The following is a 27,926-nucleotide window of genomic DNA, read 5'->3' on the forward strand; positions in this document are numbered from 1 at the left end:
TGATGTGATTATGATATGCTATAGGTCAGACCCTATTGGTCATGTGCATGCAATGCATACATGTGTCACGTAAAGAGAGCAAAGTTTGAGGGAATAGGGAATGTTTTTCCTAAACAAATTAGGGATTTCGGTAACAGAACTTTTCAGTCAGAAATGGCTGTAATTACAGTGGGGAAAAAAAGTATTTAGTCAGCCACCAATTGTGCAAGTTCTCCCACTTAAAAAGATGAGAGAGGCCTGTAATTTTCATCATAGGTACACGTCAACAATGACAGACAAATTTAGGAAAAAAATTCCAGAAAATCACATTGTAGGATTTTTAATGAATATATTTGCAAATTATGGTGGAAAATAAGTATTTGGTCACCTACAAACAAGCAAGATTTCTGGCTCTCACAGACCTGTAACTTCTTCTTTAAGAGGCTCCTCTGTCCTCCACTCGTTACCTGTATTAATGGCACCTGTTTGAACTTGTTATCAGTATAAAAGACACCTGTCCACAACCTCAAACAGTCACACTCCAAACTCCACTATGGCCAAGACCAAAGAGCTGTCAAAGGACACCAGAAACAAAATTGTAGACCTGCACCAGGCTGGGAAGACTGAATCTGCAATAGGTAAGCAGCTTGGTTTGAAGAAATCAACTGTGGGAGCAATTATTAGGAAATGGAAGACATACAAGACCACTGATAATCTCCCCTCGATCTGGGGCTCCACGCAAGATCTCACCCCGTGGGGTCAAAATGATCACAAGAACGGTGAGCAAAAATGCCAGAACCACACGGGGGGACCTAGTGAATGACCTGCAGAGAGCTGGGACCAAAGTAACAAAGCCTACCATCAGTAACACACTACGCCGCCAGGGACTCAAATCCTGCAGTGTCAGACGTGTCCCCCTGCTTAAGCCAGTACATGTCCAGGCCCATCTGAAGTTTGCTAGAGTGCATTTGGATGATCCAGAAGAGGATTGGGAGAATGTCATATGGTCAGATGAAACCAAAATATAACTTTTTGGTAAAAACTCAACTCGTCGTGTTTGGAGGACAAAGAATGCTGAGTTGCATCCAAAGAACACCATACCTACTGTGAAGCATGGGGGTGGAAACATCATGTTTTGGGGCTGTTTTTCTGCAAAGGGACCAGGACGTCTGATCCGTGTAAAGGAAAGAATGAATGGGGCCATGTATCGTGAGATTTTGAGTGAAAACCTCCTTCCATCAGCAAGGGCATTGAAGATGAAACGTGGCTGGGTCTTTCAGCATGACAATGATCCCAAACACACCGCCCGGGCAACGAAGGAGTGGCTTCGTAGGAAGCATTTCAAGGTCCTGGAGTGGCCTAGCCAGTCTCCAGATCTCAAGCACATAGAAAATCTTTGGAGGGAGTTGAAAGTCTGTGTTGCCCAGCGACAGCCCCAAAACATCACTGCTCTAGAGGAGATCTGCATGGAGGAATGGGCCAAAATACCAGCAACAGTGTGTGAAAACCTTGTGAAGACTTACAGAAAACGTTTGACCTGTGTCATTGCCAACAAAGGGTATATAACAAAGTATTGAGAAACTTTTGTTATTGACCAAATACTTATTTTCCACCATAATTTGCAAATAAATTCATTAAAAATCCTACAATGTGATTTTCTGAATTTTTTTTCTCTCATTTTGTCTGTCATAGTTGACGTGTACCTATGATGAAAATTACAGGCCTCTCTCATCTTTTTAAGTGGGAGAACTTGCACAATTGGTGGCTGACTAAATACTTTTTTTCCCCACTGTACTTTGCAGCTTCAGCAACACGGACAGCGCTATACACACACTGCTGGTCGTTGCTATACACACGTTTAAAGATTGCGGATTTGAGGTCAAATATTTCATATGAGGTGACAGTACAGAATGTCACCTTTTATTTGAGGGTACAGTGCATTCGGAAAGAATTCAGACCCCTTGACTTTTTCAAAAGGAAATTACATTACAGTCTTATTCTAAAATTGATTAAATTGTTTTTTTCCCTAATCAATCTACACACAATACCACATAATGACAAAGCAAAAGCAGGTTTTTAGAAATGTTTGCAAATATAATAAACAGAAATATCACATTTACATAAGTATTCAGACCCTTTACTCAGTACTTTGTTGATGCACCTTTGGCAGCGATTACAGCCTTGAGTCTTCTTGGGTATGACGCTACAAGCTTGGCACACCTGTATTTGGGGAGTTTCTCCCATTCCTCTCTGCAGATCCTCTCAAGTTCTGTCAGGTTGGATGGGGAGAGTTGCTGCACAGTAATATTCAGGTCTCTCCAGAGATGTTAGATCGGGTTCAAGTCCAGGCTCTGGCTGGGCCACTCAATGACATTCAGAGACTGGTCCCTAAGCCACTCCTGCGTTGTCTTGGCTGTGTGCTTAGGGTCGTTGTCCTGTAGGAAGGTGAACATTCGCCCCAGTCTGAGGTCCTGAGCACTCTGGAGCAGGTTTTCATCAAGGATCTCTCTGTACTTTGCTCTGTTCATCTTTGCCTCGATCCTGACAAGTCTCCCAGTCCCTGCTGCTGAAAAACACTGCCACAGCATGATGCTGCCACCACCATACTTCACCGTAGGGATGGTGCCAGGTTTCCTCCAGACGTGACACTTGGCATTCAGGCCAAAGAGTTTAATCTTGGTTTCATCAGACCAGAGAATCTTGTTTCTCATGGTCTGAGAGTCTTTAGCCTTTTGGCAAATTCCAAGCGGGCTGTCATGTGCCTTTTACTGAGGAGTGGCTTCCGTCTGGCCACTACCATAAAGGCCTGATTGGTGGAATGCTGCAGAGATGGTTATCCTTCCTCCACAGAGGAACTCTAGAGCTTTGTCAGAGTGACAATCGGGTTCTTGGTCCTTCTCTCCCGATTTCTCAGTTTGGCCAGGCTGCCAGCTCTAGGAAGAGTCTTCGTGGTTTCAAACTTCTTCCATTTAAGAATGATGGAGGCCACTATGTTCTTGGGAACCTTCAATGCTGCAGAAATGTTTTGGTACTCTTCCCCAGATCTGTGCCTCGACACAATCTTGACTCGGAGCTCTACAGACAATTCCTTCGACCTCATGGCTTGGTTTTTGCTCTGACATGCACTGTCAACTGTGGGACCTTACTGTATATAGACAAGTGTGTGCCTTTCCTAATCATCAATTGAATTTACCACAGGTGGACTCCAATCAAGTTGTAGAATCATCAAGGATGATCAATGGAAACAGGATGCACCTGAGCTCAATTTCAAGTCTCATAGAAAAGGGTCTGAATACTTATGTAAATACGGTATTTCTGTGTTTTTATTTTTAATCAATTTGCAAAAAACATCTAAAAACCTGTTTTCACTTTGTCATTATGGGGTATTGTCTGTAGATTGCTGAGGGAAAAAAGTATTTAATCCTTTAGAATAAGGCTGTAACGTAACAAAATTTGGGAAAAAAATCAGAGGCAAAGAGGGACATAGGTAAATTGTAGTTGGTCCAGAACAAAGCAGCATGTATCGCATTTAGATGTACGTGGCACACAGTTCGGACACTCATTGGCACAACACAAGACATGCAACCAGAGGTCTCTTCACAGTCCCCAGGTCCAGAACAGAGGCTGGGAAATGCACAGTATTAAATAGAGCCATAACTACATGGAACTCTGCCACCCCAGTTAACTCAAGCTAGCAATAAAACCAGATAAATAACCCAGATAAAATAACACCTTACTGCACAAAAGGGGACTGTGAAGAGACACAGCCATTTGATATATCTTGTATTGTAATTTGCACTGTACTATGTATTAGACCTAGATACTGTGTGTATGTACTGATATGTAGGCTATGTGTGACGTTTTAAATGTATGTATTTCAGTCCTTGACTAATAATGCTCTGTACTATGTATTATGTCATGTTTCATGTGGAACCCAGGAAGAGTAGCTGCTAATGGGGATCCTAGATAAGATGTTTTTGAACACTTCTAAATGAATCCTAATAATGCGATGATCAAGAAAAATCACGAATGAATAATGATGAGTGAGATGTCGTTCAGAGGCTACAACAAAACATGCTAACCTCTCACCATTAAGGTTCGCATTTTGGGGGGGGGGGGATGATCTTTGTGCCTCTGTAACCTTCTCGCTCATTATTCATGACTCATTCAAGATTATCCATAATCATGTTATCATCCACATGAATGTAGAAGTGTTCTGAAACATCTATTCTTACTTCTTACTCCAAAGAAGTACACAAGCATTATTCACCGTTCCTATTGGGCAAAACGTAATCCATACTAGGGCTGTCAGAGTTAATCAGTTAACTCTGGTTAACTTTTAGTAATTTCATTGCACTAATTGTTTTTTAATCGTGATTAATCGCATTGTCGTAAATCATTCAAAATACACTGAAAACATCCAAAATACATAACCTATACAGCTAAAAACAACAATACAATGTCAAAACAAGTTGACATTGAGAAAGTGTGCTTTATCAATTTACCTGATTTTGCTTACCGTTACTTCGGACAAAATCAAGAAGTCAATATTTTGTAATGCTTTTCGTATAAAAATCTTGAAATTCGGAATTTCCGATTAATCACAGCAAATCCTGCGATTTACTTTCAAATATTTAATCATTTGACATCCCTATCCAAAACAAAAACAAAACAAACCGCAAATGCATCCAACTAGATTGTAGTCACAAGCTTGATGTAGTCATTGCGTGCTAGAAATGCAAAAACATTTAGGAAACTAAATGTGGCTCTTAAACTGATTTAGATGCCGTTGCACAGTTTAAGCTTTGCATCACAAATTATCCTGGAATGTTTTGCAAAGTGCTGTTGCAATTAAGCAGAATGTTTATGGTCCTACATAAATACTGTAGGTAATTGCCACTGCATTAGCACTCCATGCTAATGAGTTGTTATGTGAAAGTGGCGCTTGTTGAGTTCAACATTAAAGACGATTGAGATTCCTTCCCAATTAACTTGCCTTCAGAAAGTATTCACAACCCTTGACTTTTTCTACATTTTGTTGTGTTACAAAGTAGGATTAAAATGGATTTGTCATTTTTTTGTCAGCGATCTACACAAAATACTCTGTTTTCAAGCCAATTTAACTCAAAACTGTAACTAGGCCACTCAGGAACATTCAATGGCGTCTTGGTAAGCAACTACAGTGTATATTTGGCCTTGTGTTTTAGGTTATTGTCCTGCTGAAAGGTGAATTTGTCCACCAGTGTCTGTTGGAAAGCAGACTGAACCAGGTTTTCCTTCAGGATTCTGCCTGTGCTTAGCTCTAAACGGTTTATTTTTATCATAAAAAGGTCCCTAGTCCTTGCCCATGACAAGCATACCCATTACATGATGCAGCCACCACCATGCTTGAAAATATGAAGAGTGGTACTCAGTGATGTGTTTTGTTGGATTTTCCCCAAACATAACGCTTTGTATTCAGGGCATAAAGTTCATTTCTTTGCCACATTGTTTGCAGTTTTACTTTAGTGCCTTGTTGCAAACAGGATGCATGTTTTGGAATATTTGTATTCTGTACAGGCTTCCTTCTTTTCACTCTGTCAATAAGGTTAGTATTCTGAAGTAACTACAATGTTGTTGATCCATCTTCAGTTTTCTCCTATCACAGCCATTAAACTCTGTAACTGTTTTAAAGTCACAATTGGCCTCATGGCGAAATCCCTGAGCGGTTTCCTTCCTCTCTGGCAACTGAGTTAGGAAGGATGCCTGTATCTTTGTAGTGACGGGGTGTATTGATAACCCATCCAAAGTGTAATTAATAACTTCACCATGCTCAAAGGGATATTCAATGTCTGCTTTTTTATTTTTATCCATCTACCAATAGGTGCCCTTCTTTGCGAGGCATTGGAAAACCTCCCTGGTCTTTGTGGCTGAATCTGTGTTTGAAATGTACTGATCGACTGAGGGACCTTACCGATAATTGTATGTGTGGGGTACAGAGATGAGGTATGTCGTGGTCCTCTGTAGCTCAGCTGGTAGAGCACGGCGCTTGTAACGCCAAGGTAGTGGGTTCGATCCCCGGGACCACCCATACACAAAAATGTATGTACGCATGACTGTAAGTCGCTTTGGATAAAAGCGTCTGCTAAATGGCTTATTATTATTATTATTATAGGTAGTCATTCAAAAATCAAGTTAAACACTATTATTGCACACGGAGTGAGTCCATGCAACTTATCATGTGACTTGTTAAACACATTTTAACTCCTGAACTAATATAGGCTTGCCATAACAAAGGGGTTGGATACTTATTGATTCAAGACATTTCAGCTTTTCATTTTTTATTATTTAGTAAAAATGTAAAAAAACATATTTCCACTTTGACATTATGGGGTATTGTGTGTAGGCCAGTAAAAAAAAAATAATAATAATAATCCATTGTAAATTTAGGCTATAACATAACAAAATGCGTAAAAAGTCAAGGGGTGTGAATACTTTCGGAAAGCACTGTAAATGGTTGAGATCCAAAAGTACAGTACCTATAATACACATCTTTCTCACTGCTGAATTAAATGAGTCTATCACCACTCTCATCTGAATTACATTAAGTAGAGACATCATCATTAATTGTGAACATCTCAAATTACATTGCCCATAAATCCCCTCCAGCTAATGGCTGACCCATAGACCATCTGTTCAGATCAGCATCTTCTTGTCAAAGACACCATTACCCACAAACACCCCTGACCGTAAATCATACTTAAATTGTCTCTTCTGGCAAAGGTATTGGAGTCCCTAATTTTTACATTTACATTTTAGTCATTTAGCAGACGCTCTTATCCAGAGCGACTTACAGTTAGTGAGTGCATACATTTTCATACTGGCCCCCCGTGGGAAACGAACCCACAACCCTGGCGTTGGAAGCGCCATGCTCTACCAACTGAGCTACAGGGGACCCTAATCATTAAGCAGCTTAAGGCCTACCTCCAGGAAAACAATATTTTGAGTGGTATGCAATCAGGTTTCAGGTCTAGCCACAGCACTGTCACAGCAACTTTGAAGGTTTTGAATGATATTCACTGTGCCCTGGATAAGAAGCTGCATTGTATATCTGTATTCATAGACTTGTCAAAAGGCGTTTGACACTGTGGACCATACTGTCTTGGTGCAGAGACTGAAATGTATTGGGATTACTGGTCATGCTCTGGAGTGATTTGTGAACTACCTGTCAATTCAAACCCAGTGTGCTAAGGCAAGAGTTGTAAGTCGGACACCGTAGAGTTGTGCTCAGGTGCCTCAAGGATCAATTTTAGGTCCCCTGTGGTTTACTATCTATATCAATGACATTGGGAGACATATTGTGTGGATGACACTGTTCTCTATTCAAGTGGCAGCAGTTTGACTTTGGCTTTTGAAAAAGCTCAAACCGCTTTTAACATAATTTAACAGAATCTGTATGATTGTAAGCTTGTTCTGAATTCCACTAAATCAAAAATGCATGGTATTTTCCAATACTAAACACTCTGTAAACCATGTAATTTTTACCTTGGAAGAACATGCTATAGAGCAAGTCAAAACGTACAAATATCTGGGAGTTTGGGTGGATGAGAAGTTGAGCTTCACCACCCATGTAGAGAACCTTGTCAGGAAACTCAAGCTGCGTATCAAATCAAATTGTATTTGTCACATGCGCCGAATACAACAGGTGTAGACCTTACCGTGAAATGCTTACTTACAAGCCCTTAACCAACAATGCAGTTCAAGAAATAGAGTTAAGAAAATATTTGCTAAATAAACTAAAGTAAAAAAATTAATAAAAAGTAACACAATAAGATTAGATAACAATAACGAGACTATATACAGGGGGTACCGGTACCGAGTCAATGTGTGGGGGTATAGGTTAGTCGAGGCAATTTGTACATGTAGGTAGGGGTAAAGTGATTATGCATAGATAATAAAGTGAGTAGCAGCAGTGTAAAAACAATGTAAATACAGTGCCTTCGGAAAGTATTCAGACCCCTTTAATTTTTACAGCTTTACTCTAACCTTTGACAGTTTTTTGGGCCTTCCTCTGACACCACCTAGTATATAGGTCCTGGATGGCAGGAAGCTTGGCCCCAGTGATGTACTGGGCCGTACGCACTACCCTCTGTAGCGTCTTACGGTCGGATGCCGAGCAGTTGCCATACCAGGCGGTGATGCAACCCGTCAGGATGCTCTCGATGGTGCAGCTGTAGAACTTTTTGAAGATCTGGGGACCCATGTCAAATATTTTCAGTCTCCTGAGGGGGAAAAGGTGTTGTCGTGCCCTCTTCACGATTGTCTTGGTGTGTTCGGATCATGACAGTTTGTTGGTGATGTGGACACCAAGGAACATGAAACTCTCAACCCGCTCCACTACAGCCCTGTCGATGTTAATGGGGCATGCTCGGCCCTCCATTTCCTGTAGTCCACGATCATCTCCTTTGTCTTGCTCACATTGAGGGAGAGGTTGTTGTCCTGGCACCACACTGCCAGGTCTCTGCCCTCCCTATAGGCTGTCTCATCATTGTCGGTGATCAGGCCTACCACTGTTGTGTCATCAGCAAACTTAATGATGGTGTTGGAGTCGTGCTTGGCCACGCAGTCTTGGGTGAACAGGAGTGGACTAAGCACGCACCCCTGAGGGGCCCCGATGTTGAGGATCAGTGTGGCAGATGTGTTGTTGCCTACCCTTACCACCTGGGGGCGGCCCGTCAGGAAGTCCAGGATCTAGTTGCAGAGGGAGGTGTTTAGTCCCAGGGTCCTTAGCTTAGTGATGAGCTTTGTGGGCACTATGGTGTTGTGATCTCTACAGTGCTGCCGTGCATCACTAGCAACACGCAGGCTCAAACACTGAAACATTGTTATTTAGAAGGCCATTTTAGGAAAACTGCATTTCATCTAGCTCAAAATGAAAACACATACAACCTCAGATTTCAATCTTGTTTTACGCTAACAGTCCCGAGCATGGAAAAGGGTCCTTTCATTACTCAGCCCCTCCAAGCCAACCTAACTCCAGGACGTGGAGTCCCTGGAGGGGTTCAAAGGACAAATAGATGAACAGGTTGTTGAGACAATGTATTTGTTTCTAGTTGTTATCCGATGTCACTAGTTTGCGTTGCCTTCTGTAAGGTAGCATGTTGTTTTACTACACGTACGCACACAAACTGTTTGCTGTTGTATTTGTGCTGTTGTAAATAAGAATTTGTTCTTAATTGACTTACCTGGTTAAATAAAGGTTAAATAAATAAATATATTTATTTGATGGCAGAGACTCAAATAGCGTGATGGTTATGGAATTGAGACTTCAAAGGCTATGCCACATTTAGAAAACAAACCCAGACAAAGGGAGTTGAGACAGAACTCCATCTTCACACTGACTACGTTCCTGTAGAGACGCTTCCTGTAGAGACGCTTCCTGTAGAGACGCTTCCTGTAGAGATGGCTAATGTGATACAGTGTGAAGTGGAGCTACGCCGCCTCAGGCACTGCCCATTCTTATATTAAAACACGGTATTAAAGAGATGAAGGATTACTTTTTCATTTAATTCAAAAGGCAAGGAACAAGAGCTGTCGAGGCTGCCATGGTGTGGACTGAATTTCTCGGCATTCGTTAGGAGTCGAGTCAGGTACTGCAGTGGACAAGCGGTCAGCTAGGAATCATGGGTGATTAGTCGATGAGATCCAGGGGGGGGGCCTCCGAAGCAGACCTTCTGACACCTCTTCACTGCCTTACTGTGAGGTCAGTCTTCACAGTCTTCTTCCCAACCCCCCTGGGCCTAGAAACTACCTAATTAAGGCAAAGTCAAAGCTAGCACTACACAGCTAATACAAATAACCACGTTTGAGTCATTCAAAGGTGAACACTGAAAGGAAGATGCCAAAGGAGAGAAAAAACAACAACGTCTCTTTCTGTTATCTCCAAGAAGCAAACACAGCCTGAATGCAAACGTGGTCCAATGCCAAATTCCTGTCCTAGTCTAAACTCATTCTGATTTCCAAACCTGGCCTGCCTCCAGAGTCTTAGATCTTCCTCCATATCGGAACCAAAAACCAATCAGCTAGAACAAGTTATTTCCCCCTGCTGGGTTGGTGTGTGTGTGTGTGTGTGTGTGTGCTGCTAGTCTACATGCTGTGAGGCAGTGAATACTGGCTGGTATACTTGCAGTGCCATGTGAAGCTGTGTGACAGAGTGTATTATTCGTAAAGCTGACTCCACATGGCTGCCATGGCTGTGGTGGTGATGACTGCTACAGAATAGCATGGGTGCCATTCTGGTGTGTCACCACCGGCCGCCTGTCTCCAGCACATAATGAGAATTAACAGGGAGAGAGTTTGGGAGAAAGGGGGAGAAATAGTGGATTCCCACATGCTGGAACACACAGGGAAGTTTCTCACGGTCTGGAGAGCCAACAGGGATAGCAATGGAAGGCAGGAGGGTTTTGAATGTTTTTTTGTTTTTTACTTTCCTGCCTTGACTAAAAAGATGTGCAGTCCACTGTTCACTGTCAATGACATTATTCAATTCATACATTATTCAGACATACTTTACAGATTGATATGGCACTCGTACAGCATCATAATGGTAGGCGGAATTAGTCAGAAAGCTAGAATATGTGCCCATTTTCTCTAATCTTTGGAGAACTGTTAACCACAGATATGGACTTCATTTAGGCAGTGAGCTTCTGAGAAGAAAAAAGCGATGACCGGAGGGAGTCAGTTCTCTCCCAGTTGTCATTAAAAACGCCTATAAGCAAGAGAAACATGAAAGTGACTTGTAGGAGTGATACGAGCTGGATAGGGTGGGAGAGGAGATGGAAAGGAGATGGAGAGAAGATGGAGAAGGTGGAATGGAGAGGAGATGGAGAGGGTGGGATGGAGGCGCTCGGGAGGACCTGAACATGCTTTCCCACCAGTGAAACTGGTCTTGAATATATCTATTCTACAGTATGAAGTAAAGATACGCTTCAGTGGTCTAAAGAGAATAAGCACAACATTGAAAGGTTATAAGACATACGCAGCTGCATACTAAGTTACCAATCTTGTTTACTATGTTGCCTTGTGAGATGACATACTCAAGTGAGAGCCAATGAAATTCAAACAAATGCAAACAAGACATAGCAACATGACATTGGTCAATGGACCAGATAAGGTCAAACATTCAACAAGGAAGCAGTCAGAGGTTAAATGAAAATGGGTCAAAAGAGGAACTTATATTGCAGTTTACAGACTAAACTCCCTGTGATAAGTGAGTGTGTAATTGGGCTAACTCCACCCCACCATGTGACTAATAGCCATTGATCTGTGTGATGTAGCGAAGAGAGCTTCCAGCCCTCAGCCCCTCTCTCAATTAACACTGCCTGACAAACGATCAATGTGTGACACGCAAAGAAGCTTATGAAACAGTGAGGTATTTTCAAGGGGGGCATGCACAATTCCATTCTAGGTCAGTTTGAGAAGATGACTATAGGCATATCTTTGGGCCAAAGAAAAAAGGGGAAGAAAAACAACACTTTTGTAAAGAAGAATCTAGGCCTTACTATCAAGGCTGTTGAACGTACATCATGCAGCATATTACTGTCTGGTTCCGTGTGGCTCAGTTGGTAGAGCATGGCACTTGCAATACCAGGGTTGTGGGTTCGAATCTCACGGGGGACCAGTGCGAATGAAAATGTATGCACTCACTAGTGTAAGTCGCTCTGGATAAGAGCATCTGCTAAATTACTAAAATGTAAATGTAATGTCTCTATAGCTTCTTCAGCTGAAACAGTCAAAATTAACAAGCAAGGGAAGTGGGGGTTGACCAGTGGGTACAGTACCTGTTATGGATAGGTCCTCTGAAGCTTGGGTCAAACTTGCGTGGCTCACCTGTAAGGGAAGCAGATCATACAATTCATAAACCAACATGCAACACAACTGTGCCTTGGTGAACTACTCAGCTTAGAAACAGGAAATATTTAATTAATTCCCAATAACCAGAATGCACCCATAATATTGATAAGAAAGTGAAAAAGTATTTGCCCCCTTTCTGATTTTCTCTATTTTGCATATTTTTGATACTGAATGTTATCAGATCTTCAACCAAAACCTAACATTGATAAAGGGAACCTGAGTTTACAAATAATTAAATAAACAAGTGTTTTTGTAAACAAAATTATGCAACACCCAATTCCCTTGTGTGAAAAAGTTATTGCCCCCTTACACTCAATAACTGGTTATGCCACCTTTAGCTGAAATGACTGCAGCCAAATGCTTCCTGTAGTTGCTGATCAGTCTCTCACATCTTACTGTGGAATGCAGTGTTTGGTTTTCGCCAGACATAAATGGGACCCATCTCGTCCAAAACGTTGACTCAAGTTTGCCAAAAAGCACCTGGATGATCATCAAGACTCTTGGAAGAATGTTCTATGCACAGATGAGTCAATTTAACTTTTTGGACAACATGGGTCCCATTATGCCTGGCAAAAACCAAACTCTACATTCCATAGTAAGACCCTTATACCAAAGGTCAAGCATGGTCGTAGTGGTGTGATGGTTTGGGGATGCTTTGCTGCCTCAGGACCTGGATGACTTGCCTTAATAGAAGGAACCATGAATTCTTCTCTGTATCAGAGAATTCTACAGGTAAATGTCAAGCCATCCGTCTGTGAGCTGAAGCTGAAGCGCAGCTGGGTCATGCAGCAAGACAATGATCCAAAACACACAATCAAGTCTACATGGAAATGGCTAAAAAGCAACACATTTGAAGTTTTGGAATGGCCAAGTCAAAGTCCAGACCTAATCCCAATTGAGATGATGTGGCAGAACTTGAAACGAGCAGTTCATGCTTGAAAACCCACAAATGTCGCAGAGTTAAAGCAGTTCTGCATGGAAGAGTGAGACAAAATTCCACCACAGAGACGTGAGAGACTGATCAACAACTACAGGAAGCGTTTGGTTGGAGTCATTGCAGCTAAAGATGGCACAAGCAGTTATTAGTGTAAGGGGCAATTACTTTTTCACACAGGGGCATTGGGTGTTGCATAACTTTGTTTATGAAATGAAATAAGTAGGTATTTGTTCACTCAGGTTCCATTTATCTAATATTAGGTTTTGGTTGAAGATCTGATAACATTCAATATCAAAAATATGCAAAAGTAGAGAAAATTAGAAAGGGGGCAAATACTTTTTCACAGCACTGCATGAGATCAAAAGAGAAGTTATTGTATGTAGACTATAGAGCAGAAATAAAGGGTTGAAAATTGTCCTCGAGCAGCATACAGTAACTGCACATGACCTTACTGACGGGAATGGTGATCAATGAGAGAACAAACAACAAATCTACCAGTAGACATCACATTGTGTCTGGTCCTGCAGTAAACATAACATCCAACTGCCTGGGATGGGGGGCGGGCACCAACTAGGTCAGTTCAAAGCTCCTCCCTGTGTCTTCATTCCAAATGGCACCCTATTCCTGTAATAGTGCACAACTTTTTACCAGTAAAAAGTAGTGGACTATGTAGGGATTAGGTGGGCCATTTGAGACGCATCCTGTGTAGCAGTACTGAGATGCTAACATGATGCCAAGCTACTGTGTGTGTGTGTGTGTGTGTGTGCGCGCGCGCGTGTGTGCGCGTGTGTGCATAGTCCTCATGTATGTGTATGTGTTCGTGCTTGCTTGAGTGTGTGAGTGAGAGTGTGTCCACCTGTAAATCCCAACGTGTATATGTACTGTATGTGTGCTGCTTGCCGGTGCCCCCGTGGAGTTGCAGTATGAACTGTTCCTGTGAGCACATTCATCATCACACAGAGAGTGTAATTTCTCAGAGAAACATGAGTGGGCCTATCTCCCATCTGTCTCTGAAGGCCTCCTTCTGCTCTTAGAGATCCAGCCCACTTGGCAGAACCCAGTACTGGGGACACTGTACTACGCACTAGGCCTCCTCACCGAGCACTCATGTCATTGGCTGAGGGAGAGTGAGACAGAGACATGGCATCGCTCTCATGTTGACGATTAATCACGTGGCTGTGGTGTTCATCATTTCCGGTTTAAGACATCGTCTCCATCAGCACTGTCCCGATATTCAGGCATCACATTCGGAGGAGGTCATTAATTATTTAGCAGATGCTTTTATCCAAAGCAAAATGTAAAGTACCAGATTCAAGGGACTTGAACCCATATCCCCCTGTGCCAGAGACACTGTGCTCCTCCAAGCCCCTGAGTATCCAGTCTATTGTTCTCTACTGCAATGACGTTGTGTTTTGGTTCTAAATAAAGACGGCCAGGACCTTGGAGATTTTCTAGGATTAATCTGCATCTCTCAGCCAAGGACAAAGAGTCACAGGACCAGGTGCAGTCAGCAGGAAACTACAGCAACCTTGGAACTCAGATAAAGGGAGAGCGTAGATGTAGAGGTGTGTTAACAGCCTGGTCACGTTTTGCATGACAATGACCACAGGGCAAGACATCACAAACAGATCTGGGACCAGGCTAGTGTGTTAGCTATTTCCTTATACAGCACATAGTTATTTTAATAGGCAAACCACATCGATATGTTTGACACACGGAATGCACATCTGTGCTATAAAGATATGAGACATCAGTGATGCAGTGACATACCAATTACTGTACTATGATGGCTGTGTGATTTAGCCTGCCATGTTCCAAGATATGAAGGTCATGACAGCAACACCATCTATTTCCTCAGGCAAAAGCAGCAAAACAACAGCATTGTCCTTAACTACCATCTAACCACCTTAGGATCTGTGTGACCCGGACACAGATGTTTACCATTTCCCTTACATGAGTGCAACATGTCGGGATGGACCCCAGGACACCTGCACCAGCATGGTCCTATAGATGGTTTCAACAGAACTTTCAAAGCCAGTTCAATTAACTGCCAATGACAAATGGCCAAACAAATTCACCATTGACAATTCCTACAATATATGGATTCAGAGTAGATATAAAAAAAACAGGTCCTGTGCATTAAGAGATTGGTTGGATCTGTGTCAGCACGTCTGCATGGCGCATGTTGTTGTTTTTATATCCCGGTGGATGTTCCTACAAACCAGCGGCCAGCAGGTTGCATTACATTAATTAATATCAGAACTTATTAGAGGTCCAAGCTGCCGGAGGTTGTGAGCTGACTATCTGTTGGACCGGGATTCAAGCAGCCAGGTAGAATATAAATAGAAAAATAATCATTTTCATTGATCTCGGTGTGAACATTTCAAGTGACTGAGTGATCCCTGGTCTTTGTCATCCATCGTGGTGAAAACAGACTGGTCTGTATGGGGGGGAGGATTGCGGAAGCTAATTCATACAGAGATGAAGGGAAGCCAATGTTGAGAGGACAGATTGCGCAACAGCGAGGGGCAGGAGAATATTGTTTCAGGAGTGCCTGCAATATCACTCTCCATGTCAGTGATAAACACCACATTGTGTCCAACAGGGGAACCAATGTGGGGCCGTGGGCCTCAGCCAACTGTTAGGGTGTAAAGAGCGGACACCAGCATGGCGTTTAATGCACTGAGCAGCGAGTGGCTCATCATACTATTGTCTGAATACTCTCTTGGACATAAAACACAAGTTGTCAGGGGACTCAGTGAACACCTAAGAACATTAATCAACAACATGAGTGGCTGAAATGCACTAGATTCTCATCAATACAAACACGCAAAACCAGGATTTGCTTATTGGGCACAACCTGTGAGACCTGACTGCTTGGCTGTATTACCTGACTGCTTGGCTTTATTACCTGACTGCTTGGCTTTATTACCTGACTGCTTGGCTTTATTACCTGACTGCTTGGCTTTATTACCTGACTGCTTGGTTTTATTACCTGACTGCTTGGCTTTATTACCTGACTGCTTGGCTTTATTACCTGACTGCTTGGCTTTATTACCTGACTGCTTGGCTTTATTACCTGACTGCTTGGCTTTATTACCTGACTGCATGGCTTTAATACCTGACTGCTTGGCTCACCACAGAAGCCTGCCCTTTTCCTCCTCCCAGAAGGCCTCAGCTTTCCTCTGATTCACAAAACTGATTTCAGTCCCATTATACAGTACCGGGGGGCCTGAAATTCATCAGTAACACTGGACCACCAGTAGACTCGGCCCTGGTTGATGACTGTGCTGTTCTTAGACTTAACCAGTGTAGTGAGAGTAGTGGATGTGTGAAGGGCTGTAGTCAACAACATTTGGAAAATACCTCCGAGGCATACTGTGGCAGTTAGCTAACGTCAGTGAGTTGGCTCTGTTGCCTGGTGCCTAGCACTCTACTGTGTGTTAGCTCATCTCATGTTGAGGCGTTGTTACATAAGAAATTGGATGATGATGCAGGTTGTGTACATAGAGCACATACAAATATGTTGATGTCTGTAATATGTATCCACAAACAGAGTTTAGGAATGAGGATGTTAGCAGTGTGTATATGCAAAGGATGAAATCAAATCAAATGTTATTTGTCATATGCGCCGAATACAACAGGTGTAGACCTTACCGTGAAATGCTTACTTACAAGCCCTTAACTCTTATTTTTCTTAAAACTGCATTGTTGGTTAAGAAAATATTTACTAAATAAACTGAAATAAAAAAATAAAAAGAGCAACAATAAAATAGCGAGGCTATATACAGGGTGTACCGGTACCGAGTCAATGTGCGGGGGTACAGGTTAGTCGAGATAATTGGAGGTAATTTGTACATGTAGGTAGAGGTAAAGTGACTATGAATAGATAAGAAACAGTGAGTAGCAGCAGCATAAAAAGGGGGGGGGGGGTTCAGTGCAAATGTCCGGGTAGACATTTGATTAGCTGTTCAGCAGTATTATTGCTTGGGGGTAGAAGCTGTTAAGAAGCCTTTTGGACCTAGACTTGGCGCACCGGTACCGCTTGCCGTGCGGTAGCAGAGAGAAAAGTCTATGACTAGGTTGGCTGGAGTCTTGGGCAATTTTTAGGGCCTTCCTCTGACACCGCCTGGTATGGAGGTCCTGGATGGCAGGAAGCTTGGCCCCAGTGAAGTACTGGGCTGTACGCACTACCCTCTGTAGCACCTTGCGGTCGGAGGCCGAGCAGTTGCCATACCAGGAGTTGATGCAACCCATCAGGATGCTCTTGATGGTGCAGCTTTATAACTTTTTGAGGATCTGAGGACCCATGCCAAATCTTTTCAGTCTCCTGAGGGGGAATAGGTGTTGTCATGCCCTCTTCACGACTGTCTTGGTGTGTTTGGACCATGACATTTTGTTGGAGATGTGCACACCAAGGAACTTGAGAATGGGGGTGAGAATGGGGGTGTGCTCGGCCCTCCTTTTCCTGTAGTCCACGATCATCTCCTTTGTCTTGATCACATTGAGGGAGAGCTTGTTGGCCTGGCACCACACTGCCAAGTCTCTGCCCTCCTCCTTATAGGCTCTCATCGTTGTCGGTTATCAGGCCTACCACCGTTGTGTCGTCGGCAAACTTAATGATGGTGTTGGAGTTGTGCTTGGCCACGCAGTCATGGGTGAACAGGGAGTACAGGAGGGGACTAAGCACGCACCCCTGAGGGTCCCCCGTGTTGAGGATCAGTGTGGCAGATGTGTTGTTGCCTACCCTTACCACCTGGGGTTGGCCTGTCAGGAAGTCCAGGATCCAGTTGCAGAGGGAGGTGTTTAGTCCCAGGGTCCTTAGCTTAGTGATGAGCTTTGAAGGCACTATGGTGTTGAATGCTGAGCTGTAGTCAATGAACAGCATTCTCACGTAGGTGTTCCCTTTGTCCAGGTGGGAAAGGACAGTGTGGAGTGCAATAGAGATTGCATAATCTGTGGATCTGTTGGGGCGGTATGCAAATTGGAGTGGGTCTAGGGTTTCTGGGACGATGGTGTTGATGTGAGCCATGACCAGCCTTTCAAAGCACTTCATGGCTACAGACGTGAGTGCTACGGGTTGGTAGTCATTTAGGCAGATTACCTTAGTGTCCTTGGGCACAGGGACTATGGTGGTCTGCTTGAAACATATAGGTATTACAGACTCGGTCAGGGACAGGTTGAAAATGTCAGTGAAGACACTTGACAGTTGGTCAGCGCATGCTCGGAGAACACATCCTGGTAATCTGTTGACCTGTCTAAAGGTCTTACTCACATCGGCTATGGAGAGCGTGATCACACAGTCATCCAGAACAGCTGGGCTTTCATGCATGCTTCAGTGTTGCTTGCCTCGAAGCGCGCATAGAAGTCATTTAGCTCATCTGGTAGGCTCGTGTCAGTGGGCAGCTCGCGGCTGGGTCTCCATTTGTAGTCACGCTGCTTGCTAAGCGAGTACCGCTTCCTCCTGATTCGGCTCACACCGAGGCTCGAACCAAGGACATCTGCCTTGCTAGCTCACGTGACCGCCCTCCTCAAGCATCTTACCAGTCGGCGCCACACGAAAAGCTAGCGGGGGGACACTTCAGGCTGAGGAGTACGTTTCAGACATCCCCACTTGCTACATGTACACATGTGTGTTGTAGAAAGGGGCCAGATGCTGTAGTCTAGATATCGTGGCTAGTGAGGGGTTAACATGGTCATGGTTTGGCCAGGCTCAGCAAATCTCTCATGTCTTAATGTTTTCCATTTCTGTAGGAGATAAACAATAGGATTACTTCAGCCCAGCAAATTAATTATGTTGATTATATGTACTCTCTGGGGCGTTGAGGGCGGACTGGGTATGGCATTACACATCAGGTTCAGACAGAGGCTTTGTCACTAATCCTCATACTCCAATCCCATTTGCATCCTCAGTCTGCCATAGCAACAGCGTTATGGGTCAATGTACACCACAGAACTGACCTGACAGCATTGACTGTGACATACTGTCCAGAACAGATTGATAGTTTACTCCAACCACATTCCAATTCCAATAATTCTGTGATTAATCAATAGATGTACTTGAAGATATAAAGACAGCTTCAACTAGACGATCTCTATGCAGGGATCCTTTCAGGGCACTGCAAATGTGACATTGTACTGAACTGAATTCTGTCATTATCATTGGTAGAACTGGATGTCCTTGGCAGAGGGCTATGAGAGGGCTTGATAAAAGGCTACAAAGGGATGCCAGACTGAATGTATTTGTGTCTGTTATAAAACATTTTTAGGGTCACAAAAACAGCAGTATATTGCTTTATTAAATACCTCTTTATTGAGATATAGGCCTATTGGGATTTTGTATGTTATTGTCCTAATATACAACATAAGCACAGTATCACAGTTTCTCCCTGCGCTTTCTCTTTCTCCCCGTTTCAATAACAAAAGTTTCTCAATACTTTGTTATATACCCTTTGTTGGCAATGACACAGGTCAAACGTTTTCTGTAAGTCTTCACAAGGTTTTCAAACACTGTTGCTGGTATTTTGGCCCATTCCTCCATGCAGATCTCCTCTAGAGCAGTGATGTTTTGGGGCTGTCGCTGGGCAACACAGACTTTCAACTCCCTCCAAAGATTTTCTATGGGCTTGAGATCTGGAGACCTTGAAATGCTTCTCCAGGACCTTGAAATGCTTCTTACGAAGCCACTCCTTCGTTGCCCGGGCGGTGTGTTTGGGATCATTGTCATGCTGAAAGACCCAGCCACGTTTCATCTTCAATGCCCTTGCTGATGGAAGGAGGTTTTCACTCAAAATCTCACGATACATGGCCCCATTCATTCTTTCCTTTACACGGATCAGTCGTCCTGGTCCCTTTGCAGAAAAACAGCCCCAAAGCATGATGTTTCCACCCCCATGCTTCACAGTAGGTATGGTGCTCTTTGGATGCAACTCAGCATTCTTTGTCCTCCAAACAAGACGAGTTGAGTTTTTACCAAAAAGTTCTATTTTGGTTTCATCTGACCATATGACATTCTCCCAATCCTCTTCTGGATCATCCAAATGCACTCTAGCAAACTTCAGACGGGCCTGGACATGTACTGGCTTAAGCAGGGGGACACGTCTGGCACTGCAGGATTTGAGTCCCTGGCGGCGTAGTGTGTTACTGATGGTAGGCTTTGTTACTTTGGTCCCTGCTCTCTGCAGGTCATTCACTAGGTCGCCCCGTGTGGTTCAGGGATTTTTGCTCACCGTTCTTGTGATCATTTTGACCCCACGGGGTGAGATCATGCGTGGAGCCCCAGATCGAGGGAGATTATCAGTGGTCTTGTATGTCTTCCATTTCCTAATAATTGCTCCCACAGTTGATTTCTTCAAACCAAGCTGCTTACCTATTGCAGATTCAGTCTTCCCAGCCTGGTGCAGGTCTACAGTTTTGTTTCTGGTGTCCTTTGACAGCTCTTTGGTCTTGGCCATAGTGGAGTTTGGAGTGTGACTGTTTGAGGTTGTGGACAGGTGTCTTTTATACTGATAACAAGTTCAAACAGGTGCCATTAATACAGGTAACGAGTGGAGGACAGAGGAGCCTCTTAAAGAATAAGTTACAGGTCTGTGAGAGCCAGAAATCTTGCTTGTTTGTAGGTGACCAAATACTTATTTTCCACCATAATTAGCAAATAAATTCATAAAAAAAATTTTTTTCTCAATTTCTCTGTCATAGTTGACGTGTACCTATGATGAAAATTACAGGCCTCTCTCATCTTTTTAAGTGGGAGAACTTGCACAATTGGTGGCTGACTAAATACTTTTTTCCCCCACTGTATATACACACACAAACACACAATGTTACGTCATGTAAGTATTTCAGGAAATGGGTTCCTGAAATTCCCCAACAAGCAGCTGATTGGTCAATGAACATTGATGATTGGAGAGCAGACCCCGCGCCCTCGTCAGGACGCAGCTGTCTCCAATTACCAACTCCTTCTGAAGCTATATAAGCCCCAGTTCTGTTGCTCAGAAGGGGGGGAACCAGAATGGCTGAGAGTTATAGCATGTTGGTTGTTGCTAAGACATTTGGTATGTACTGTGTAGTTGTTGCTGTGAGAGCTGATTGTAATGTTTTGTGTTAGTTTGTTGTTCAGAGAGTTTCCTTAATGTCCTGAGTTAGTTTTTTTTTCTCAGGTTTTGTTGTGAACCAGTTTGTGTTATTTTGTTTCATTTGTTCCCAAGGGGGGAAGGGGAAGGCACCTAGAAAGTGCTTAGGCAAGAGGCCCGTGGGCATACATTACCCGTAGAAGTTAACTGTCTATGCACACTAGGAAAGACCTGGGCGGACCATCCCTTGTATTTTGGTTAGTGCACCAGGTGGTGCTAGTTAAGTAAGTAGTGGTTAGGCAGGTAAGGTAGGAGAGGGGGCTTTGATATTTACTTTCTTTGCTTTGGTTCCATCCAGCCCCTTTTCCCCAAACTTACCGTGCGAAGGAATCAATTCCCTGTTAACGGTATTCTCTGCCTTTTGTCATCCTTACTCACACCTACAGTCCCATACCTCTTTCACAGCACGGAGAGTTGAGTTGTAGCAGGGTGTTGCGTTCCCTCTTCCGAGAGGAGTGCGTAACACACACATACACACACACATATACAGTGAGGGAAAAAAGTATTTGATCCCCTGCTGATTTTGTACGTTTGCCCACTGACAAAGAAATGATCAGTCTATAATTTTAATGGTAGGTTTATTTGAACAGTGAGAGACAGAATAACAACAAAAAAAATCCAGAAAAACACATGTCAAAAATGTTATGAATTGATTTGCATTTTAATGAGGGAAATACATATTTGACCCCCTCTCAATCAGAAAAATGTCTGGCTCCCAGGTGTCTTTTATACAGGTAACGAGCTGAGATTAGGAGCACACTCTTAAAGGGAGTGCTCCTAATCTCAGCTTGTTACCTGTATAAAAGACACCTGTCCACAGAAGCAATCAATCAATCAGATTCCAAACTCTCCACCATGGCCAAGACCAAAGAGCTCTCCAAGGATGTCAAGGACAAGATTGTAGACCTACACAAGGCTGGAATGGGCTACAAGACCATCGCCAAGCAGCTTGGTGAGAAGGTGACAGCAGTTGGTGCGATTATTCGCAAATAGAAGAAACACAAAATAACTGTCAATCTCCCTCAGCCTGGGGCTCCATGCAAGATCTCACCTCGTGGAGTTGCAATGATCATGAGAATGGTGAGGAATCAGCCCAGAACTACACGGGAGGATCTTGTCAATGATCTCAAGGCAGCTGGGACCATAGTCACCAAGAAAACAATTGGTAACACACTACACCGTGAAGGACTGAAATCCTGCAGCGCCCGCAAGGTCCCCCTGCTTAAGAAAGCACATATACAGGGCCGTCTTAAGTTTGCCAATGAACATCTGAATGATTCAGAGGAGAACTGGGTGAAAGTGTTGTGGTCAGATGAGACCAAAATCGAGCTCTTTGGCATCAACTCAACTCGCCGTGTTTGGAGGAGGAGGAATGCTGCCTATGACCACAAGAACACCATCCCCACCGTCAAACATGGAGGTGGAAACATTATGCTTTGGGGTGTTTTTTTGCTAAGGGGACAGGACAACTTCACCGCATCAAAGGGACGATGGACGGGGCAATGTACCATCAAATCTTGGGTGAGAACCTCCTTCCCTCAGCCAGGGCATTGAAAATGGGTCGTGGATGGGTATTCCAGCATGACAATGACCCAAAACACACGGCCAAGGCAACAAAGGAGTGGCTCAAGAAGAAGCACATTAAGGTCCTGGAGTGGCCTAGCCAGTCTCCAGACCTTAATCCCAAAGAAAATCTGTGGAGGGAGCTGAAGGTTCGAGTTGCCAAACGTCAGCCTCGAAACCTTAATGACTTGGAGAAGATCTGGAAAGAGGAGTGGGACAAAATCCCTCATGAGATGTGTGCAAACCTGGTGGCCAACTACAAGAAACGTCTGACCTGTGTGATTACCGGCAGGTAGCTTAGTGGTTAAGAGCGTTGTGCCAGTAACCGAAAGGTCGCTGGTTCTAATCCCCGAGACGACTAGGTGAAAACTGTCGATGTGCCCTTGAGCAAGGCACTTAACCCTAATTGCTCCTGTAAGTCGCTCTGGATAAGAGCGTCTGCTAAATTACTAAAATGTAAATGTAAAAATTACCAACAAGGGTTTTTCCACCAAGTACTAAGTCATGTTTTGCAGAGGGGTCAAATACTTATTTCCCTCGTTAAAATGCAAATCAATTTATAACATTTTTGACATGCGTTTTTCTGGATTTTTTTGTTGTTATTCTGTCTCTCACTGTTCAAATAAACCTACCATTAAAATTATAGACTAATAATTTCTTTGTCAGTGGGCAAACGTACAAAATCAGCAGGGGATCAAATACTTTTTTCCCTCACTGTACACACACACAACCGGTCAAAGGTTGTAGAACACCTACTCATTCAAGGGTTTTTCTTTATTTCTACTATTTTCTACATTGTAGAATAATAGTGTAGACATCAAAACTGGCATTGGCATTCTCTCAACCAGCTTCACCTGGAATGCTTTTCCAACAGTCGTGAAGGAGTTCCCACATATGCTGAGCACTTGTTGGCTGCTTTTCCTTCATTCTGCGGTCCGACTCGTCCCAAACCATCTCAATTTGGTTGAGGTCAGGGGATTGTTGAGGCCAGGTCATCTGATGCAACACTCCATCACTCTCCTTCTTGGTAAAATAGCCCTTACACAGCCTGGAGGTGTGTTGGGTCATTGTCCTGTTGAAAAACAAATGATAGTCCCACTAAGCCCAAACCAGATGCGATGGCGTATCGCTGCAGAATGCTGTGGTAGCAATGCTGGTTAAGTGTGCCTTGAATTCTAAATAAATCACAGACAGTGTCACCCCCACACCATAACACCTCCTCCTCCATGCTTTACGGTGGGAACCACACATGCAGAGATCATCCGTTCACCCACACCGTATCTCACAAAGACACGGCGGTTGGAACCAAAAATCTCCAATTTGGACTCCAGACACCAAAGGACAAATTTCCACTGGTCTAATGTCCATTGCTCGTGTTTCTTGGCCCAAGCAAGTCTCTTCTTCTTATTGGTGTCCTTTAGTAGTGGTTTCTTTGCAGCAAATCGACCATGAAGGCCTGATTCACACAGTCCCCTCTGAGCAGTTGATGTTGAGATGTGTCTGTGACTTGAACTCTGTGAAGCATTTATTTGGTCTGCAATTTCTGAGGCTGGTAAATCTAATGAACTTATCCTCTGCAGCAGAGGTAACTCTGGGTCTTCCGTTCCTTGTGCGGTCCTCATGAGAGCCAGTTTCATTATAGCGCTTGATGGTTTTTGTGAATGCACTTGAAGAAACTTTCAATGTTCTTGAAATGTTCAGTATTGACTGACCTTCATGTCTTAAAGTAATGATGAACTGTCGTTTCTCTTTGCTTATTTGAGCTGTTCTTGCCATAATATGGACTTGGTCTTTTACCAAATAGGGCTATCTTCTGTATAACCCCCCTACCTTGTCACAACACAACTGATTGGCTCAAATGCATTAAGAAGGAAAGACATTTCACAAATTAACTTTTAAGAAGGCACACCTGTTAATTGAAAGGCATTCCATGTGACTACCTCATGAAGCTGGTTGAGAGAATGCCAAGAGTGTGCAAAGATGTCATCAAGGCAAAGGGGGGCTATTTGAAGAATCTTAAATATAAAATATATTTTGATTTGTATAACACTTTTTTGGTTACTACATGATTCAATATGTGTTATTTCATAGTTTTGATGTCTTCACTATTATTCTACAATGTAAAAAATAGTAAAAATAAAGAAAAACCCTTGAATGAGTAGGCGTGTCCAAACCTTTGACTGGTAGTGTATATCCGTGAAAAAGTATTTTCCCCCTTTCAGATTTTCTCTATTTTTGCATACTTTTCATACGGAATGTTATCAGATCTTCAACCAAAACCTAATATTAGATAAAGGGAACCGGAGTTTACAAATTTTGACTGCAACTTGTGCAATGACTGCAACCCAATGCTTCCTGTAGTTGTTGATCAGTCTATATACAGTATATATATGCAAAGGTAGAGAAAATTAGAAAGGGGGCAAATACTTTTTCACAGCACTGTGTGTGTGTGTGTGTGTGTGTCTGTATATATATATATATATATATATATATATATATATCAAAATGTTTTATTATCATTTGCTCAGAAAACATAAAAATCACCCGCGGGCCGCCAGTTGAGGAACCCTTGTCTAGGCTTTTTCTCCTTTGAGAGACAAGAACTCCAAATGTCTGGACTTATATCACAAACTCCTGAGTCCTCCCTGAGCTTAACTAGGTTCCCCAATAAATCCTCTGCCCGTGCAGGTATCAAACCCACAACTTTTATGTTACAACCAGCATGCTCCAACCAACTGAGCCCCCGGAACAACACTTGGCTGGAATATCTGGAGTAGACTCTCACTGAGTTAGTACATTAAGACATGAGTAGTATTTAAAAGCCCCCTGTTACCAGCCTTGTAAACACACCACACTGACATCCACTCCATAGGGGAAAGAGGCAGCAGGGTACAGGGTGGGCTCCCCTAGGGGGTTTGGGTTAGCATTTCAGTGTCAGCCTCTGACAGCTAGCCTACAGCAAACAGAGAGGCAGAGTAGAGAGCGAGGCAGAGTAGAGAGCGAGGCAGAGTAGAGAGAGAGGGGCAGAGTAGAGAGAGGGGCAGAGTAGAGAGAGAGGGGCAGAGTAGAGAGAGGGGCAGAGTAGAGAGAGAGGGGCAGAGTAGAGAGAGAGGGGCAGAGTAGAGAGAGGGGCAGAGTAGAGAGAGGGGCAGAGTAGAGAGAGAGGGGCAGAGTAGAGAGAGGGGCAGAGTAGAGAGAGAGGGGCAGAGTAGAGAGAGGCAGAGTAGAGAGAGGGGCAGAGTAGAGAGAGGGGCAGAGTAGAGAGAGGGGCAGAGTAGAGAGAGAGGGGCAGAGTAGAGAGAGGGGCAGAGTAGAGAGAGGGGCAGAGTAGAGAGAGGGGCAGAGTAGAGAGAGAGGGGCAGAGTAGAGAGAGAGGGGCAGAGTAGAGAGAGAGGGGCAGAGTAGAGAGAGAGGCAGAGTAGAGAGAGAGAGGCAGAGGCAGAGTAGAGAGGCAGAGTAGAGAGAGAGGCAGAGTAGAGAGAGAGGCAGAGTAGAGAGAGAGGCAGAGTAGAGAGATGGGGGCAGAGTAGAGAGAGGGAGAGAGAGAGAGAGAAGAAAACCCTTAAATTGAATTGAATGCAGTGCTATCTGGCCCTAAATCGACAGTACACAGTGGCTAACTATTTGACCATGGTTACTGATCAAAACCTTAGAAAAACCTTGACAAAATACAGGCTCAGTGAGCACAGCCTTACCATTGAGAAGGGTAGACACAGGAAAACCTGGCTCCCTGTAGAGGAAAGGCTGTGCAACCACTGTACCACAGCAGAACCTGAGACAGAGCTGCATTTCCTGACAAAATGTCAAAAATATAAAACAATTAGTGTGTAATTTCCCCAAATTTGAAGGACATCTCTGATGAGAATAGGCTGTTAGTCCTGTTGGGGGAGGACGCAGAGAGCTGTGGGTTGGCAGCGCACTACATTGCAGCCTGCCATAAGATGAGGGACAGTGTCTGACAGACCAACCAACCTGCACATGTCCTCTATATTGTTATTGTTCAATGGTTATTTTGACACTTGGTTATTGTTGTTACTGTTGTCCCATTGACAATATTGATTATTATTATTTTAATTATGTTAATAGTGTAAATATCCAAAGTAAGCTTTGGCAATATGTACATTGTTACGTCATGCCAATAAAGCAAATTGAATTGAATTGAGAGAGCGAGAGAAAGAGGTGTCATCTGCCTTTGGCCTAAAGAGCAGGAACCTGGACTTCACCAAAGAAATCGGAAATACAGACATTGTAAGTCGCTCTGGATAAGAGCGTCTGCTAAATGACGAAAATGTAATGTAAATGTACAAGAAACATGGTATAGAGGAGACGGACCCACTGGTTGCCCTCTAGGTTACAGAGAGCTGGTAGTCCCATCCACCAAACAACCAGGTGTGAAACAGCGAAGGGACTCAGTGGGTATGCTAATTTGTTATAGAGCAGACCTAACTCACTCAATTAAATTAATCAAAACTGGAACATTTTACATTTGGCTAGAAATTCAAAAGGAAATGAACTCAACAGAGAAAAATGTCCTCCTGTGTGCTACCTATCCCCCCACTAGAATCCCCATACTTTAACGATGACAGCTTCTCCATCCTGGAGGGGGAAATTAATCATTTCCAGACCCAGGGACATGTACTAGTCTGTGGCAAACTAAATGCCAGAACTGGACAAGAACCTGACACCCTCAGCACACAGGGGGACAAACACCTACCTGGAGGTGACAGCATTCCCTCCCCCATATGCCCCCCTAGGCACAACTACCACAACATAACCAACAAAAACGGGTCACAACTCCTGCAGCTCTGTCGCATGCTGGGTATGTACACAGTCAATGGTAGGCTTCGAGGGGACTCCCATGGTAGGTACACCTATAGCTCATCTCTTGGCAGTAGTACTGTAGACTACTTTATCACTGACCTCAACCCAGAGTCTCTCAGAGCGTTCACAGTCAGCCCACTGACACCACTGTCAGACCACAGCAAAATCACAGTCTACTTAAACAGAGCAATACTCAATCATGAGGCATCAAAGCCAAAGGAACTGAATAATATTAAGAAATGCTATAGATGGAAGGAAAGTAGTGTCGAAATCTACCAAAAAAAAATTAGGCAACAACAAATTCAATCCCTTTTAGACAACTTCCTGGACAAAACGTTCCCCTGCAATAGTGAAGGTGTAAACTTGGCAGTAGAAAACCTAAACAGTATATTTGACCTCTCAGCTTCCAGATCAAATCTAAAAATCGCTAAAAGAAAACCGAAGAAAAGTAACAACATTGACAAATGGTTTGATGAAGAATGCAAAAACCTAAGAAAGAAATTGAGAAACCTATCCAACCAAAAACATAGAGACCCAGAAAACCTGAGCCTACGCCTTAACTACGGTGAATCACTAAAACAATACAGAAATACACTACAGAA

The 27,926-nt window shown here is 43.4% G+C and overlaps 1 protein-coding gene and 1 non-coding gene across 3 annotated transcripts in view; both read right to left on the minus strand.

Moving 5' to 3' along the window:
• LOC121576564 (choline transporter-like protein 5-B) overlaps positions 1–27,926 on the minus strand; it is a 65,779-nt gene that overhangs the window by 30,664 nt on the left and 7,189 nt on the right. For both annotated transcript variants that reach the window (XM_041889800.2, XM_041889798.2), the window contains exon 2: positions 11,799–11,847. In XM_041889800.2, coding sequence (XP_041745734.1) covers positions 11,799–11,847 — 49 coding nt within the window. The remainder of the gene's footprint in view (positions 1–11,798; positions 11,848–27,926) is intronic.
• trnag-ucc lies at positions 6,840–6,915 on the minus strand. Its single transcript has one exon. It is a non-coding gene; the product is annotated as a tRNA-Gly (tRNA).

Source organism: Coregonus clupeaformis, chromosome 11 (genome assembly GCF_020615455.1).
Source record: "Coregonus clupeaformis isolate EN_2021a chromosome 11, ASM2061545v1, whole genome shotgun sequence".
Lineage (NCBI taxonomy): Eukaryota > Metazoa > Chordata > Actinopteri > Salmoniformes > Salmonidae > Coregonus > Coregonus clupeaformis.